The sequence below is a fragment of the Pezoporus flaviventris genome, unplaced genomic scaffold (assembly GCF_033815535.1).
Source record: "Pezoporus flaviventris isolate CSIRO_AGI_PZ_B2104156 unplaced genomic scaffold, CSIRO_AGI_Pfla_v1 ptg000029l, whole genome shotgun sequence".
Classification (NCBI taxonomy): domain Eukaryota; kingdom Metazoa; phylum Chordata; class Aves; order Psittaciformes; family Psittacidae; genus Pezoporus; species Pezoporus flaviventris.
In genome coordinates this window covers 6224424-6239186 of record NW_026892577.1, presented here as the reverse complement: position 1 = coordinate 6239186, position 14763 = coordinate 6224424, and the positions used below count along the sequence as shown (strand labels likewise).

The 14763-nt window shown below is 37.9% G+C and overlaps 2 protein-coding genes across 5 annotated transcripts in view; both read left to right on the top strand.

Moving 5' to 3' along the window:
* TECTB (tectorin beta) overlaps positions 1–14763 on the top strand; it is a 391734-nt gene that overhangs the window by 243859 nt on the left and 133112 nt on the right. The gene's annotated exons all lie outside the window — the stretch shown is intronic.
* The window catches only part of VTI1A (vesicle transport through interaction with t-SNAREs 1A), a 268985-nt gene that overhangs the window by 158392 nt on the left and 95830 nt on the right, over positions 1–14763 (top strand). For 2 of the 4 annotated variants that reach the window (XM_061458757.1, XM_061458756.1), the window contains 2 exons: positions 9167–9237; positions 13607–13668. In XM_061458757.1, the coding sequence (XP_061314741.1) occupies positions 9167–9237; positions 13607–13668 (133 nt within the window). Of the gene's footprint in view, positions 1–9166; positions 9238–13606; positions 13680–14763 lie in introns of all 4 variants that reach the window. The other 2 variants (XM_061458759.1, XM_061458758.1) reach the window with 1 other exon arrangement.

Below are 14763 nucleotides of genomic sequence, written 5' to 3'. Positions count from 1 at the left end.
TCTGTTCCCTTTCTGTGGGTTTGTTGAGGTGGTGGTTTTCTCAGCTTTACTGTGTGTATAATCAAAGGCAACATTGCAGATGGAAATCACTAGCACTTAGCTCATGTCTGTGAAAAAGGAGTACAATCCATAGCTGTGTTGGTCCTGAAGGGTAAAAATAAAACTATAAACAAAGGAAAAATTACTTAAGGTGGGAAGGTGGAAGTGGCAGAAGACAGGAGTCCGTAACAAATGTGCTGTGTAAGCAGCACAGAGATGTTTATGTTGATACTATGTCCTTTAGCAGCAAGCTTTTCAATTCCTGTGTGATTCAAATGAACGCAGATTCTAGTTGGTGTGTGTAAATATCATTATGTATACAACCAAGATTCAAAACGTAATAAAATCCACAAACCACTAAACTTTTATCACCAAAAAAAAAAAAACCAGCAAAGTGAGCAGCAAAGAGATCCCTCCAGAGGCCGGAATAGCATTCTGGGGCAGAGCTGGAACATGAACCACAGCCAGCCATAAATCTATGGACTGTCCTTTCCCTCTGCTCCTTGTCCCTCCATCTCCAAGTAGCTGCATCAGATCTTCAGAGTCCTGATAGAGGAAACATGCTTCTCTGCAAGCAAAACCCCTACCATGACAAAACTGGTGTGCATTTCACATCACACAGTTTTCTAGTTGTAAATTACCCACTGAATAAACTAGCGCTGTCTTGAAAGGGCTTTTTCCTCTCCAAATTGCCACCTCTTCGGAGAGATATTGCATTTTCAAGGGAAACTGGAGCTTCATGAATAATTTTGAATTCATTTAGCCTCCTTTATAGATCAAGTCTTAAAAGATTTTTGTGCTTTTAGAAGGAACCTTGAACAGTAACTTTCCTCAGCATTCTCTTTATTATTATTTTTTAAACCCTGGTACTTTCAGCCTCCAACTTTACAGTGCAGTTCTTTTATATAGCATTTAGAGTTTGAGAGATTTAATCGGTGGAAAGATGGGAAATGTTGAAAGGATGAGCTAATTAATGTTTCCTCAGCCTACCTGAAGAATGCTATTGCATTAGAGCTTTGCCACATTTGTAATTTATACCTGTTAAACGTTTGTTTTATCATCTATTACTGACTTCCAGGCTTCTGTTTGCACTTACTCTCTGTAACAAGCGTTTCATTTTATATGGAGAAAAAAATGGTTTCAGTTACTTTTACTGTACCTGAAAAGGAGAATGGGATTTGCAAATGATAAATGGGGAAGTTGACTAGCTAACTAATAAAGATTTGTCTTAATCAAGTATGATTTGTCAGAACAGGAGCGCACTGGGGTCAGGGCACACGCAATGAATAATACAGCATTCACTGGAGAAAAGGACCAGGCAAAAGGCCTCATAAATATGCTGCGATTACCCATTGCTAATTCGTATTCAAAGAGTGAGTTGCACTGAAGCCAGCTTCGAGGTTGCTGAGCTGTTCACCTGCTCTGTGGGCTTTCCGATGTTTAAGAAAGTTTATATGTATGTAAATATGAGAACAGTGTGTATGTATACACACACAGAGTTTTCAGAATGCTTTATTTTTGCATAAACTGCTACACTTCTTGGTCAGTGGTTTTAAGCATTATTTATTAATCATCCTCTAGGTTTCTTTTACTCTTCTAATGGCTGGGCACTATTTTATTTCTATTTTTCATTGTTTAAATATGAATGTGAGTACAGCAGGAGATAGTTCTATTCACATTTAGAATAAATTGCTGAACAGTGCAAAAAAGGCTAAAACACTCTTTAGCTTCATGGAAGTAGTAAAGATCACACAAGCATAGACTTTTTGCATGTGTTGCCAGCTGTCCTGACTTTCTAATTGGTCTGTGGATTGAGGATAAGTCTGCTACATCCGGATGTTGGGGGAAACCTGAGCAAACCCCAAAGTAATTTTATGTGCCCCATTTGTTGACATTGCTTTTTGCTTCCAAGGGCAGTTTTATTACACTGAAAGAGTTAAAGCATATATTCTTCTCATAGATTTTCTGATGTCCAGAAACTCAGATTTTGCAGAGAACCTTTTCTTATTGATAAATTTTAGCTACATAAATGGGTCACAAAGAATCAGCTTAAAAACAATATTAAATTGTTGCAGTGCTTGCAGATATAAATAGCAGACTTTGTTCTTCGTCTTTGCACTGTTTAAATGTCACATGCTGTGGTTTTGTGTAGTTAAATAAGTTTGAAAAAATATCTGGCTGCACACTTCGATTTTGCAACATATTTCAACATTTCAAAATGTTTTCTTGTCTTTTGAAAACCTAATGAAACTTTGTGTTGTTTGCTGGTTGGCTGATAGTCTGTCTCATCTGTTTGGTGCCCAATTCTGTGTCTTGAAGTGCATTTATTTCTTTAAATCAGCCATAGAGGTAGGGCCAGCTTTATGAGCCTTGAGCTGCTGAATGCAGGAGTCTACGTTGCCAACTCTCTGCCTACATGTTTTAAGTCTTTGAAATAACTGGAACTGCAGGGTCCAAAGTAATTATTTACACTGCTTTCAGTCCGTAGCAAACTTGGTAGATGGTGGAATGTTTTTTATTAAATTATGATTATGTATCCAGCCTTAGTTACATGAACCAAAGATCACTGTTGTGTCATCTCAGTGCTGTTTGGAGTCATAGGTTTAATTAAGTGATGGCTTGTGGCTCAAGTTTTAGAGGGTATGTTTCTGCAGCTTAATTTAGATGCTGTTAGGATTTTTAATACTCTCCCCTGCTAAATTGCTTTCAGAAAAGTTCAAGGTTGTCAGTACTGTAATGAAGCAGCATCCATTACCTGAACCAAGCTCAGAGTGAGGATGGACTTCTTCGTCCTGGCAGTGCTTAAATAGTAGGGAAAGAAGATACTGAGAGCTGGTTCCCAACTTCACTTGCATAAGTGATTGAAATGGGGGTAGCAAGTTGTTTACTTATTAATGCACTAAGTAAGGATTTTTGCCTGAGAACTCATTTGAAGGAAGTGAGGGGAAGAAGATGCGAAGGGAGGAATCTGGAGCAGATGAGCATTGCTGAGCTGGTGCATGGCTAGAACAATGGCTGGACTTCAATTGTAGACGAGCACTCAGGGATATCAAAGTCTGCCACCTCCTGTGAATGTGGCTGTGAGAATGTTAGTAAGGGAGCTCAGCTAGCTGGGTGATGGGAGTAGACAGAAAAAAAATACATCAGTTAGTGAGAAATGAGTAGTTTTATACCAGCAGGTTGATGTAAGTTAGGATTTCAGAAATGCTATGAAACCTTAGAAAAACAAAAGGCTATTGGAGGAGAAGTTACTAGGTCTGTCATATATCATCTTTCTCCTTTCTTTTTCCTATTTTCTTCTCATTCATCTGCCTTTTTTTTTTTTTTCCTGGGGAAGGACAGAGTAGTCCTGGACTATGGGAGATGTTAGCTAAGAAATGCTCACAGTTTGTTCTTAAAGGCATGTGGCATCTTTCTCAAATCTTTTCTTTCTAACTTTGTGCAAAGCACAAAGCCTGGATTCTGATTAAGTGTTCTGGATATTTTTGTTTCTGGTTTCCCTGACCTTGGGATCAAGGAATACGTTTTGCTGTTGGCCAATAGAAGTAATGCCGTGAACATCCATTAGAGCTTGTAGGGACCTTTAGAATTTGAAAAATGTTTGTATTTTAAATTTGGTGGACATCTTGGACTTTGGGAGTTCTTTTTGGTGTTATAATAAGACTGGGCAACTGTTTTTATCCTCACTTGCAACTGAACTTCTGACAGCTCTGGAAGTGTTGCATGTTCTCAGTGTATGCTGTTGACTGTCAGTACTCTTTCTACTGGTACAAGATTTGTCAGTACTCTTTCTACTGCTACAACATTTTCTTCTGCTGAAAAGGGCAACAGTACCTGTAGCATATAGCTATTTTTTATTTTACTGTGTCAAGTGACCACTTCACAGCTTGCAGATTAACTTCTCTGTGGCAGATTCTTGAGGCATTTGAGCACCAACTCTCATGTTTCACTGTTCTGTTAATGCTCTACAAATTGTCTCTCCATTGGCTTATAGCCATTATATTATCCTTCATTTATCTGTATTAACCTGTGCTTGTCGTTTAATAACTTTAATGATCTAAATCCTCTGTCTCTAATTATACTGGCTGTTCAATGTAAATATAGATCAACTGTGAACTTGTAAATTTATAGGCCTTTTACCTGTGTCCCTCCAAGATATGTCATCACTTTCTTTATTAACTTTCTGCTATCAGAAGCATAAAAAATTTGACTCAGCCCTGAATTCTTACAGCTCCAGCAACATCCATTTTCCAAGTTTGTAAATCTGCTTGCTGTCACCTCTGAACAGCTAGCATTTAATGCTTTCTGGCATTTTTTTCCAGAAACTGCTGTTGATGATTTATCTTAATCTCCTAAAACAGAAACTTTTAACCTGTCCAAAACAGAGTGGGTTTTGGAGAAAAGTGTCCCAGCCTCAAGAATGTTTACTAAATTTCTGCCTGTGTCAGTGTAGTTCACCAGAAATCTTCCATAAGCTTTTGCTGCATCTTCAGAGCATGCGGTATCACTGTGCAAAGACGACACGGAATTACCCTTCCCAAATGGCATTACTCACTAGGCATGGCTGAGGATCTCAGGTGGAAGTGTGCTCCATTCCTCCTCCGAGTCCTTCTCTCACAACACAGTGGGGTTTTGAGTTTATTTCATGATTTTATAGAACAGCTGTCATGATTTTTAACATGATCTTCTGCTTTTCCCAGTGTAAATTAGTATGTCTTTTCCCACCCCTAATAATGTAGCTCAGATGCATGCATTGTACATATGATGAGATTGGGTCATACTTCCAGGCAGCCTCTCCATGATTTGGTTGGATTTAAGCTTTTTTCACATTTTAAACCATATTAAGATATCTGCTGCCTCTTATGAAATGTATTTATATATATCTATATATGTAGTATCCTTTCCAACCCTAACTATTCTATGATTCTATGTTTCTATGGAGAGGTATATCTACATACACACAGGGTACACTTTGAGAGGAAAGGTGCTGTGAAAACCACATTGGATTATTTTATTTTTCATATGAAAAGAAAAATGGGGACTCTGTCTTCAAAATTCATAAAAATGCATATTTGTTTTTCCAAAAGCCTGGAGAGGCTTATTCCCTATCATTCCTATCTCTTGAGTAAATATATTAGTCATTCTTAAGGAAAAGAGTATTATTGACTTGAATGATTAGAAAAAGCTCTTTCAGAATCAGTTTAGCTGATAAAGTAAATAAATACTTAAATGGTGTGAGGCAAAAAAAAGAAAAGAAAAACCAGTCAAGCACAACTTACTTTGCATCCTCGATGTGTGCGTATTAGAAATCAAGCTTTGTGGAACATACACTAAATAATTCTGATTTGTATGTTTAAATAAATACTGCATATAGGCTACAGGCAAATTCCAAAGTAAGGGCATATTCAGGAGTGTAAGGCATCGCTAGAATTGATCACTGTCTTTTGGGTTTATCTCGATACAAAAGTTGAAAAGCATGGGCTGATTTTTGCACACATGAAGGGGGAAGTTGGGTTTGCACTTACTGTTTTTGTGGGGTTTTTTCTTCAGTTGAGGAAAGTGTCTTCATTCTTCTAATCAATTTCAGTATTTTAGGATAAGATATGTTGATGGGTTTTCTTTGCGTAATGGTCTCATAGAACCAGGCACCATTTGTGTTGGACCCACGACATGACATTATTAAGGTGTTTAGCACTGAAGAGGCTGATTTCCCAAAACTGTTCAAACACCTTTAAGGAGGAATAAATTCAGAGCTGTGAATTTTAGCATTCATGCTTTAAGGCTGATGCTTGTTATGTATTTTTTCAGAACTTCTTTTCCTGTTCATCACAGTGTTTTTTTAAGACTGAGATAATTGCTATATCAAATATTCCTGCCCTCTGTCAGTACATAGATAATAATGATGTAAATGCATTCACCCTTCTGCTTCTCACAGTTTAGCTATAATTTTTAGAGCATAATTTTGTGCGTTTCTTTGGGAAGTTCAGTTAGAAGAGGCAGCACCACACAGTCTTTTGTAGCACTTGGAACTGCACAGTACTATACATTATCCGTACATACCAACTAAAAGGTTGGCATAATCCCCAAATAATTGACATTGTTAAGATTCTCTGGAAATAATACCATTACTGGCAACATGCAACAACCTTCAGTTTGTGCATTGGTACTAATTCATGCATCTGTACTACAGTGTATCTTAGAAACCTGACCTTTTCACATAATTGTAGTGGAATTGTCAATGATTTGCGTTATAAGTAGTCTGGAAAGATCTATACCACTCTTTTGCTCTAAAAGCATGAAGCTGCCACATAGATGAAGACTTTAACTGGCAGGAAAATATCAGAGTCATGGAGAAACTTGAAAAATTACAGCAAGCAGATATCAATGATATCAAGCTTGTAATTAGTTCTGCTATGGGCTTATGTTACCTTTTCTCCAGTCCTGGGCACCTTCACTTGCAAGCCAAGTGAGGAGATATGTCTTCATATCATTTATAAGTCTGTATATTCTTTATTTATTAATATTTTTGTTTGACAGCCTTGACCTTCCAGCTAAAAATCAAGTTTCACTGTCATCAGTGAATTTTCAGAGTAGAATAAGTATATGAAGAGGATTTGTGGATAAACGTGTCAATTTGTGTTTGCAAACTTACTGTGAGATTATGTTACCTCCGTTATATCTCTTTGTTCAACTTTTGTTGTTATTTTAGCCCCCAAAAGGCCAAAGATCATCAACTAAAGTGCATGTAGAGTAAAGCTGCTCCTGTAAAATTGATGATCCATCCAATTATTTATCTATAGAGGCTGCTGGGAAGAAACGCAACTATCTCAGTTCTCAGACCCCTCTGCTAGGTTGAACTTCATGGCTGAAGGTTTAATCCCTAAGTGTCATATCAACAATTCATTCTGTGATATTCTGGCTGACATGCTCTCCTTCCTTATTTATTGATGTCTTCAGTCATCGACAATGAGAGGAAAATACACTATTCGTCAAAGTGACGGTGTTTTACCCTCACTTACAGTTGATGCTGCTGTCACATTGATGGTTGGAAAATAAATTCAATCATTATAAAAAGCTAAGAGTGTGAACTTGCCAGTGACAGGAAGAAGATGAAAAAAAACCCCACAGTAACTTGCTTAAAATTGGTGTAATAAAAATAGAACTGTTTCCTATAAAGATATTTTTGAGCTTTGCTTATGAAATTCCAAGCCATTTAAGCCATTTATTTTGTAGTTATTCCTTTGAAGGGAGATCTCCTCTTCACACTCCTTTATGTCTGTGCAAACATAGCTATAATTTTTAGCAATAAATACTCATTATCATTTCACCTCATGCTACTTGGTTACTTGTTGATTCTTTTCCCTCTATGTTTAAGGGAGTTTGCTTTGTTTTTTCTCACCCCAATTACATTGAATGCAGGTATCTGTTTGTGTATTACAGTATTTTGAGTGCTTTGATGAGGAATAAGCTCAGTATAGTTTCATCTGGTAAGTCCTTTGACATGCAAACATAGGCAAAGCTCTCTTGAACTGCTTTCTTAGGCTACCATTTGTATGGCTGTACTGCACCTTACAGCTTTTTAAACTCAATAACCACATATCTTACCACATTTCACCTTTGGGAGGCATTGTATATACAGCTAAAAGTAAAGAGCAGCAAGCCAAGAGGGACAAGATAGCATAATGAGGATGTCAATTTGTGGTCAGATATCTGAGGAAATATTTATCTTACTTGTACTGCACTTGGCAACAGATAGAGAAATATATATGTAATGAATTTCCTTAGACTTTATCTGTCAGAGTGTGTACCTCGTGTTAAATGCATTTAGAAAAAGAAAAATTGCTTCTCTCAAATTTTTGAACTTTGAGCTTATTCTACTTTGAATTGTTTCCAAAAAAAATGGACCTTATCTATTAAAAGAATAAGAATCATCATGTTTGCTCTACTAACATATGGGTGAATTTTTAATGATTCATTTTCTTGATGCTCCTCAAATGATGACATTTTAAGACTCGCCTTATTCACCACAACGAAAGCAAGGCATGGTTTTTGTTGTTTATGGAAAAAGAAAAATCCTGGTTTTGTAGTTCTACTCAGTTTTGCTGGGTATCTCTGGCAAGCTAGCTAAGCAGCCTGAATGAATGTGCACAGAAATGCTGGTTGTCTCACACGTGCTGTGTGTCCTGAGGCAAGCTACAGCTGCTTCAGCTCCTTGTGTCTGTTTCCCCATCTGTAAAATAGGAATGATTTAACTTATTTTTCTCCTTCAGGGAAATAACAGGGTGGGTGTCTTAATGTTTCTGTAGAGTTTTGAAGATTAAAATCTCTATACTTACTGCTAATATTTCAGTGTTAGAGGAGCGTATCACTGAAGCTGTTTGAAGAGTAAAGTTTTGGCATCTTGTGTTGTCTTTGTACCATAACTTGAGGCCTCTCCAGTATAATTTTGCAACCTTTGGTTCAGCATAAGATGTGGAAGCAAGCAACCCCACTGTAAACAAATGGTGATGACAATCAGTTAATGTATATGTCTGCTGTCAAAAACATCAGGAGATCCATTGCAGCATATCTCTGAGCTTGCCAGGATAGTCCACGATGGAGCAAAACAGACACCAGTAACTACGCTTAGCCTGAAATAGCTTTTATTTAAGCATCACTGGTAAATGCTGAGAGGCACAGAGTGGTTTTCTCTATTATGCTTCTCAGTGTCTTTAGAAGTATAAGGAGAGCTGATGTTCTAGCAAAGGCTTCCTGACTTCCTTTCTAAGACTTAGAAAGGAGTGGGCTTCAGGGGCATACGGGATGTATGAGCACCCAGCACGGAGAGCAAGCCTGAAAGTCGTCTTGCTTTGTTTCACAGACTGAAGGTCAGCATCTGTTCCCAGGGCCTACGCAACCTCAAGAGACTGCAGTGGGACAACTCCTCGTTTGATTGTTACTTCTTCAGTTTTACATTGCTTGAAAAACTTCAAATTTAGTGCAATGATGTCTTACTCTTTGCAGTTAGGAGCAGCGATTAGGCTACGACCTGTATTGTATGCCGTTGTTGCACTCTAACCCAGCATTTTGAGGCCTTACAGCCACGAGCTATGTTTTTCATGATTTACATTTTGATTTTTTAATGCAGAGCAGATTGGACAGGAGATGCTGGAAAACCTCAGCCATGACAGAGAGAAGATCCAGCGTGCTCGGGAAAGGGTAAGCTTGATAACAAGTAATTGCTGGTCTCGCATTTTATTTGCTTTGGGCAAGTTCTCTGTGCATGCAAAAATAATCCAGCATATTGATCAGTTTTATATAAATCAGCTGCTAAATCACTAAACTGGCTGTTGGAAGGAAGCTTTCTGTCACTAATGTCATAGTTAGGTCATTATTTTGTCCTTTGAAAGCTTTCTTATAGCATCCATTGCAGTGACTGCTTGAACTTTCTATGAAACAAGGTTCAGTATTACAACTGAGCTGCTAATAGCTGATCAACCTTACTTTTTGTAGCTCAAATGCTAATAGTTGCCTCCTGGGGCAGTTCTGAGTGCAAGAACAGATTTACTTGCTGCTCGGCTGCTGCAGTCAAGGCAATATATCTATGTCATCTTTGGCTTATCTTGCCTCCATAGGGATCAGCTCTTCTCTGTAGAGTTAATGAAGATACTCAGAAGCCCATCCCATCCAACGCACACAACTTCTCTGAAGTTCAGTCTAAGAAATTTACCTCTCTAGTTCTGTTTTCCATTCACAGAATAAGACATGACCGTTTGTGACTTTGTCACCATGACACATTGTTCAGATACTTTCCTGAATGTCCAATTTTGCCAAAGCAAAGTCCACCTATAGGCCTCTAGCTGACCAAGGCCACTTAAAACTCCTTTGGCTGTCCCAGACAACCTGGTTAGCTTTGGTTGGTAAAGCCTCATATGATGGCTTTAATGAGGCATTTTCTGTCAGCTGTACCAGTTGCTTCCTGAAATCCTGGTTATTAACTACTTTAAAACATGAATTATAACTAAATAATTAAATGTAACTAAGCGAGCACTTACCAAGTGCTGTTCAGACTACTTTGTGTCTTACTTCACCTCCACTCCTCACATCCCTAGCAACTGCTGAGTCTGAGATGCTTTTCTTTTCCTAGCTGGACAAGTAAAACCTAGGCAGTGCAGAGGAATGCCATGTATCCCTTTCTGCTGACAATAAAAATCCATGGGAAGGAGAGAGTGTAGTTCTGATGACTCTGTGTACACATGGTTCGTAGCATAACTGTCCCTTTTCTGCACTTCCCACCTGAAGAGCAAATTGATGGAAAAACCTGTAAGTTGCAAGGACAAGACTAAAAATAAGTCTCCCACCACAATGCACTGAAAGACCTCTTGTCATAACTGGAACATCTTAAATTGCAGGTTTTTACCATATGCCACTTAAAATATTTTGTTTGGGGAATTGAGAAGAGCTCTCCGGGGAGCCACATGAGTGGACCTCTCCCAGCTGTCTGTATATTCAGATGAACAGTAAGGGATGATAGAATCATAGAATCACATAATAGTTAGGGTTGCAAAGGACCTTAAGATCATCAAGTTCCAACCCCCCTACCATGGGCAGGGACACCTCACACTAAACCATGTCACCCAAGGCCTTGTCCAACCTGGTCTTGATCTTGGGTAACTTGGCAAGATTTCCATCTTCTGGAAAGACCAGGACAGAGGGTTCTCTAGCAACGCATAATAGCGTTACACTGAATACATGGTATTATTGTCTTATTAGGAGGGTAATAAACTTGTCTTCTGAAAGTCAAATGTCAACTTGAGTATGATGGTCAGGTCTTAGCAGTTCAATGTTGTGAAAATTGGGAAGATTTTCTTGTGATCAAAATTTAAATGAGTTATTGTCTCTGTAGCTGAGTTAAATTTACATATGTGAGTTTTCCTGCATGTAGAGTAAAACTTTTTTTTTCCCCCAAAGCCAAAAATGAGGGATAAAAGGTTTGCTACAAGTCAGACAGATTAGTTGGACTGTACAAGACTCTAAAAGTTGCAGTGTTTTTTAGGAAAACCTCAAAATGTCTATGTCAAACAGGATATCACCACCAGCATCTTCCTTCCTTTCTCATTAGTATTCTTAATATTATTTTCAAAGCTTTCTTAACCATCACATAGATTTGCCATTGCTAATAGGAAAGTTTATTTCACTACGGCAGTTTTGTGAAGGTAGGAAGTGCCGTCATATGCCGTTTAACAGGTTTGCATGACACCCATTCTTTGCATTATGTGGTGCGCTGATGTTAATAGAGAAATGATGGAAGAGCTATAATCAGGTATTTCAGTTTTAAATAAAAGCAAACTTACAGTTTGAAACTCTTTATGTTGTTTTTTTTTCTGCCAGAGCCGGAAGAAAAGGCATTTTTTTAGAGTTCTCTTGGGAGGTAGCTAGAGATCTTCCATCTGTGTGTGTACATGTTTGTTTCTTTTTTAACATTGCTTTCGCTTATTTTGTGGGTTTTTTAATTACCATAAAAATATGAGGTTGTCTTGCTTAGAGGGGTTTGTCAAACCTCTAAGATTCAGCTTCCCCTAACTATCAGTACTGATTCTAGCTGTCAGATAGAATCCTGCAGCAAGAGAGGAAAGTAAGGATCAAACATACAGTGGTAAAAAGGAGAGAGCTACTTTTCTGTGAAAAGGGAGGAGAAGCCCCAAGTATTAAATGCATCCTTATGAATAATAAAAGACCAATATAAAGCATACATTTGTACTTCGGATTCCCTTCTAGCATGGATAAAAACTTGGCTTTTTAATGAGCCTTCTAAAAACTATTGTGACTTTTTTTCTCCTGTTACTTGTGTCAAACTGGGCTAAACTGCTGTTCTGGAGCCTGAATTGTCTAGATTAATCAGGAAAAAAATGAGGGAATGACCTCCCTGAAATATAATGCTCATCTTTGTCCATCGTAGCACATAACTACAGAGATCTGAAAGTCAGTGCAAGCCTTCCCACTGCATATGATATTGCTAAAAGCAAGTCTTGGTTAGTGTTATCCGGTCCCCGCTTCTCCTTGGTATTTTCTTAATACCTTTTACAAGAACAAGGAGGAAATATATGCAAAAATGTTACGTGTCATTGATTGCAGCTACTGATTTCAGTAATAAACATTAAATCTGGTACCAAATATTTATAATATTGGGCTTCAGAATAGAAAATGGGTTTAATATTGCTGCCGTGCACATATTCAAGATATAATACTGGTTTGTTATGGTGAAGGTGATTTGTTATCAGAAGACTGCCACTTTTCATGGCAGTGTTACTGTTTGGATGGATTTATAACAGAGGACACATTTTGTTTTCTACAACAAAGTTTCTTTAGTAAGAAGTCAATGAGTCAGGTAATCCTTTCAATCTGATTTGATAATGAAGAGCTAAATATTCAGCTTTCATAAGAAGAATGTTTTTATGTGTGTACACACAGCTGTGTTTTAGGGCATGTTAGAGGCAGTTGTCATTACTATTTCGTAACTGAGAATCATTATCTTATCTTTTACTGTAGATTTTGATGTCCCACTGGTTTCAGGATCCCTAAAAAGTCAAAAGATGTCTCTCCTTTAGCTCCCAGTAGCAAAAGAGGCGATAGGAGGGTAACTCTATTCTTCCTATACCCTTCTTCATTTCTAGGCTTCCTTTTGTGGGACACTAATAAACACAAAAATAGAGAGGTTTTATTCCCATTTAAAGAGCAATAGAAGTAAGTGCTCTTTTTTTAATAGAAGTTCTTTTGCTTCGTAAATTTTCTGTTCATGTCCCAAGTGTCATCTTTTATTCAGTTGTGGTTTTACCTGTTTTGCAAGATTTTAGGGAGCTGTAGAACAAGTCTGCTAATCAAGTTTAGCTGGAAATAATTATCTGTGTCCTAATAAACTACAAAAATGCTATTTTCAGTGAGTGAGTTATCCTTGCATGCACAAATATTTATTATACCACTGTGCCGTATGTACATACTATATACTGTTCACAAAGTATTTGGGCATCCATCCCAGTGGTGGCCACTGTAAAGTCAGTGCAAGTTTTGTATTTGAATACAAATATAGGCATATTTCTTTTATACAGAATTGGTAAAAGACCACTGTTTTATATTTCTGCTTTTTCTTTACACTACTGTCTTTGAAAACAGTGGAAGAAAGGTGTGTTTGTTTCCCTTTTCATGAAGATTCAGGAACACAGCGCGTGGCTGTCTCTTCATTCCTTGATGCCCTCACTAATATCCATAACCAATACACATACACACATCAGTGGGAATTATGGATACCAGTTTATATACCTGCCACCCTGTATTTGTAAAGCGTTTGCTCTTTATCTTGGTTCATTTTTGTTGCCTCAATGTCTTATTTTCCTTGGGTTTCATCTTTATGTAAGAGAAAACCAGACAAATCATTTTTAGATTTCAGATCTTCAGTAGCTTTCTTACATGAGAGTTTGGTGTGGGCTAAACCTGAAGTTGATTGACTCAAATGTCAGTAAAAATAGCTGTCCTTTGTACAGAATGGAATACATGTGTCTTTTGCCTTTAATGGGACTCTTTTTTTCCCCAGCTTAGAGAAACAGATGCAAACCTGGGGAAGAGTTCCAGGATTTTGACGGGAATGTTGCGAAGGTAAGGCCAAGGTAGGGACATTTCCACTCTCTTTTTCTCCTCTATCCTTCTGTGCCTTTATTTTTAGCTTTAATTTAAACTCAGCATTTTGATGATGTACCTAACTTTTTTTACATGGGCTGCTACGTAGAATGTCTTTGAATGAATGCTGGTAGTGAAGCAGGCATGGTCTGATAGCAGGCTTTATCACAGCTATAGAAAGACTTTTCTATAGCCTGAAGGATTACCTCTTGCTCAGTCATTTCACATCTTTCTCTCTTTGTATTTGGTGGGGGGGTTTGTCTGTGTATTCTAAAATTAAGCATTTTGATTATAATTCCCTGTGTTCCTTGTTCTTGAGTGATTTCGGTCTTTTGGGGTTTTTTTACCTGTTAGATTTTATGTGAGAAAGTTTGTAAATGTTTTCAGGCAGTGTGCATTTACACACAGACAGAAGGTTAAAATGATGAATTCTGCCTGAAGAGATGGAGCAGACTCATTGTCAGACCTTGTGGTTTTAACATGTTCCTCCCATGCTTTCAGTGTTATGAAAATTGTACCTGGGATCAAAGTGAGGTGGTACAGAAAGGAAAAATCTTCAACATCCTAAAAGTCTATGTGGGACCACAGGGAGGGAGTTATCCAGAGATTGTGAGGCACCTTCCAAGACAGATTTTGGTGGCATCTCTGGATACGTGATCTTTACCCAGTGAAACAGCACCGAAGCTTCTCTGTCCATATATCTGTATATATTCAGCTTCTTACAGAAGAAAAGCATCCCTCTAATATGTGGTTCTGGGTGCTATGAAAACGCGATTCTAAAGGAGTTTAGAGCATCCTCTCGAGTGCTCAGTATGGGATTACTCTTACAATTGGCTTATATGTTGCATATTTGCTTAATGCAATCTGCTTGTTAAAAACATGAAGATAAAGTTTTAGCAGAGCTGTTGATTTGTCGCTTCACTTGGAAAATAGCAAAACCAGAATTTAGTGAGTTGTTCTTCAGTGCAAGCTTTATCTCTTCATTTCTTCTCAGAAAAATATCTTTGTTAGTCCTTGTATACCCAGCTGACAAAGGTTAAAATGACTGAACCTCATGCCTTCATTCCACAGATT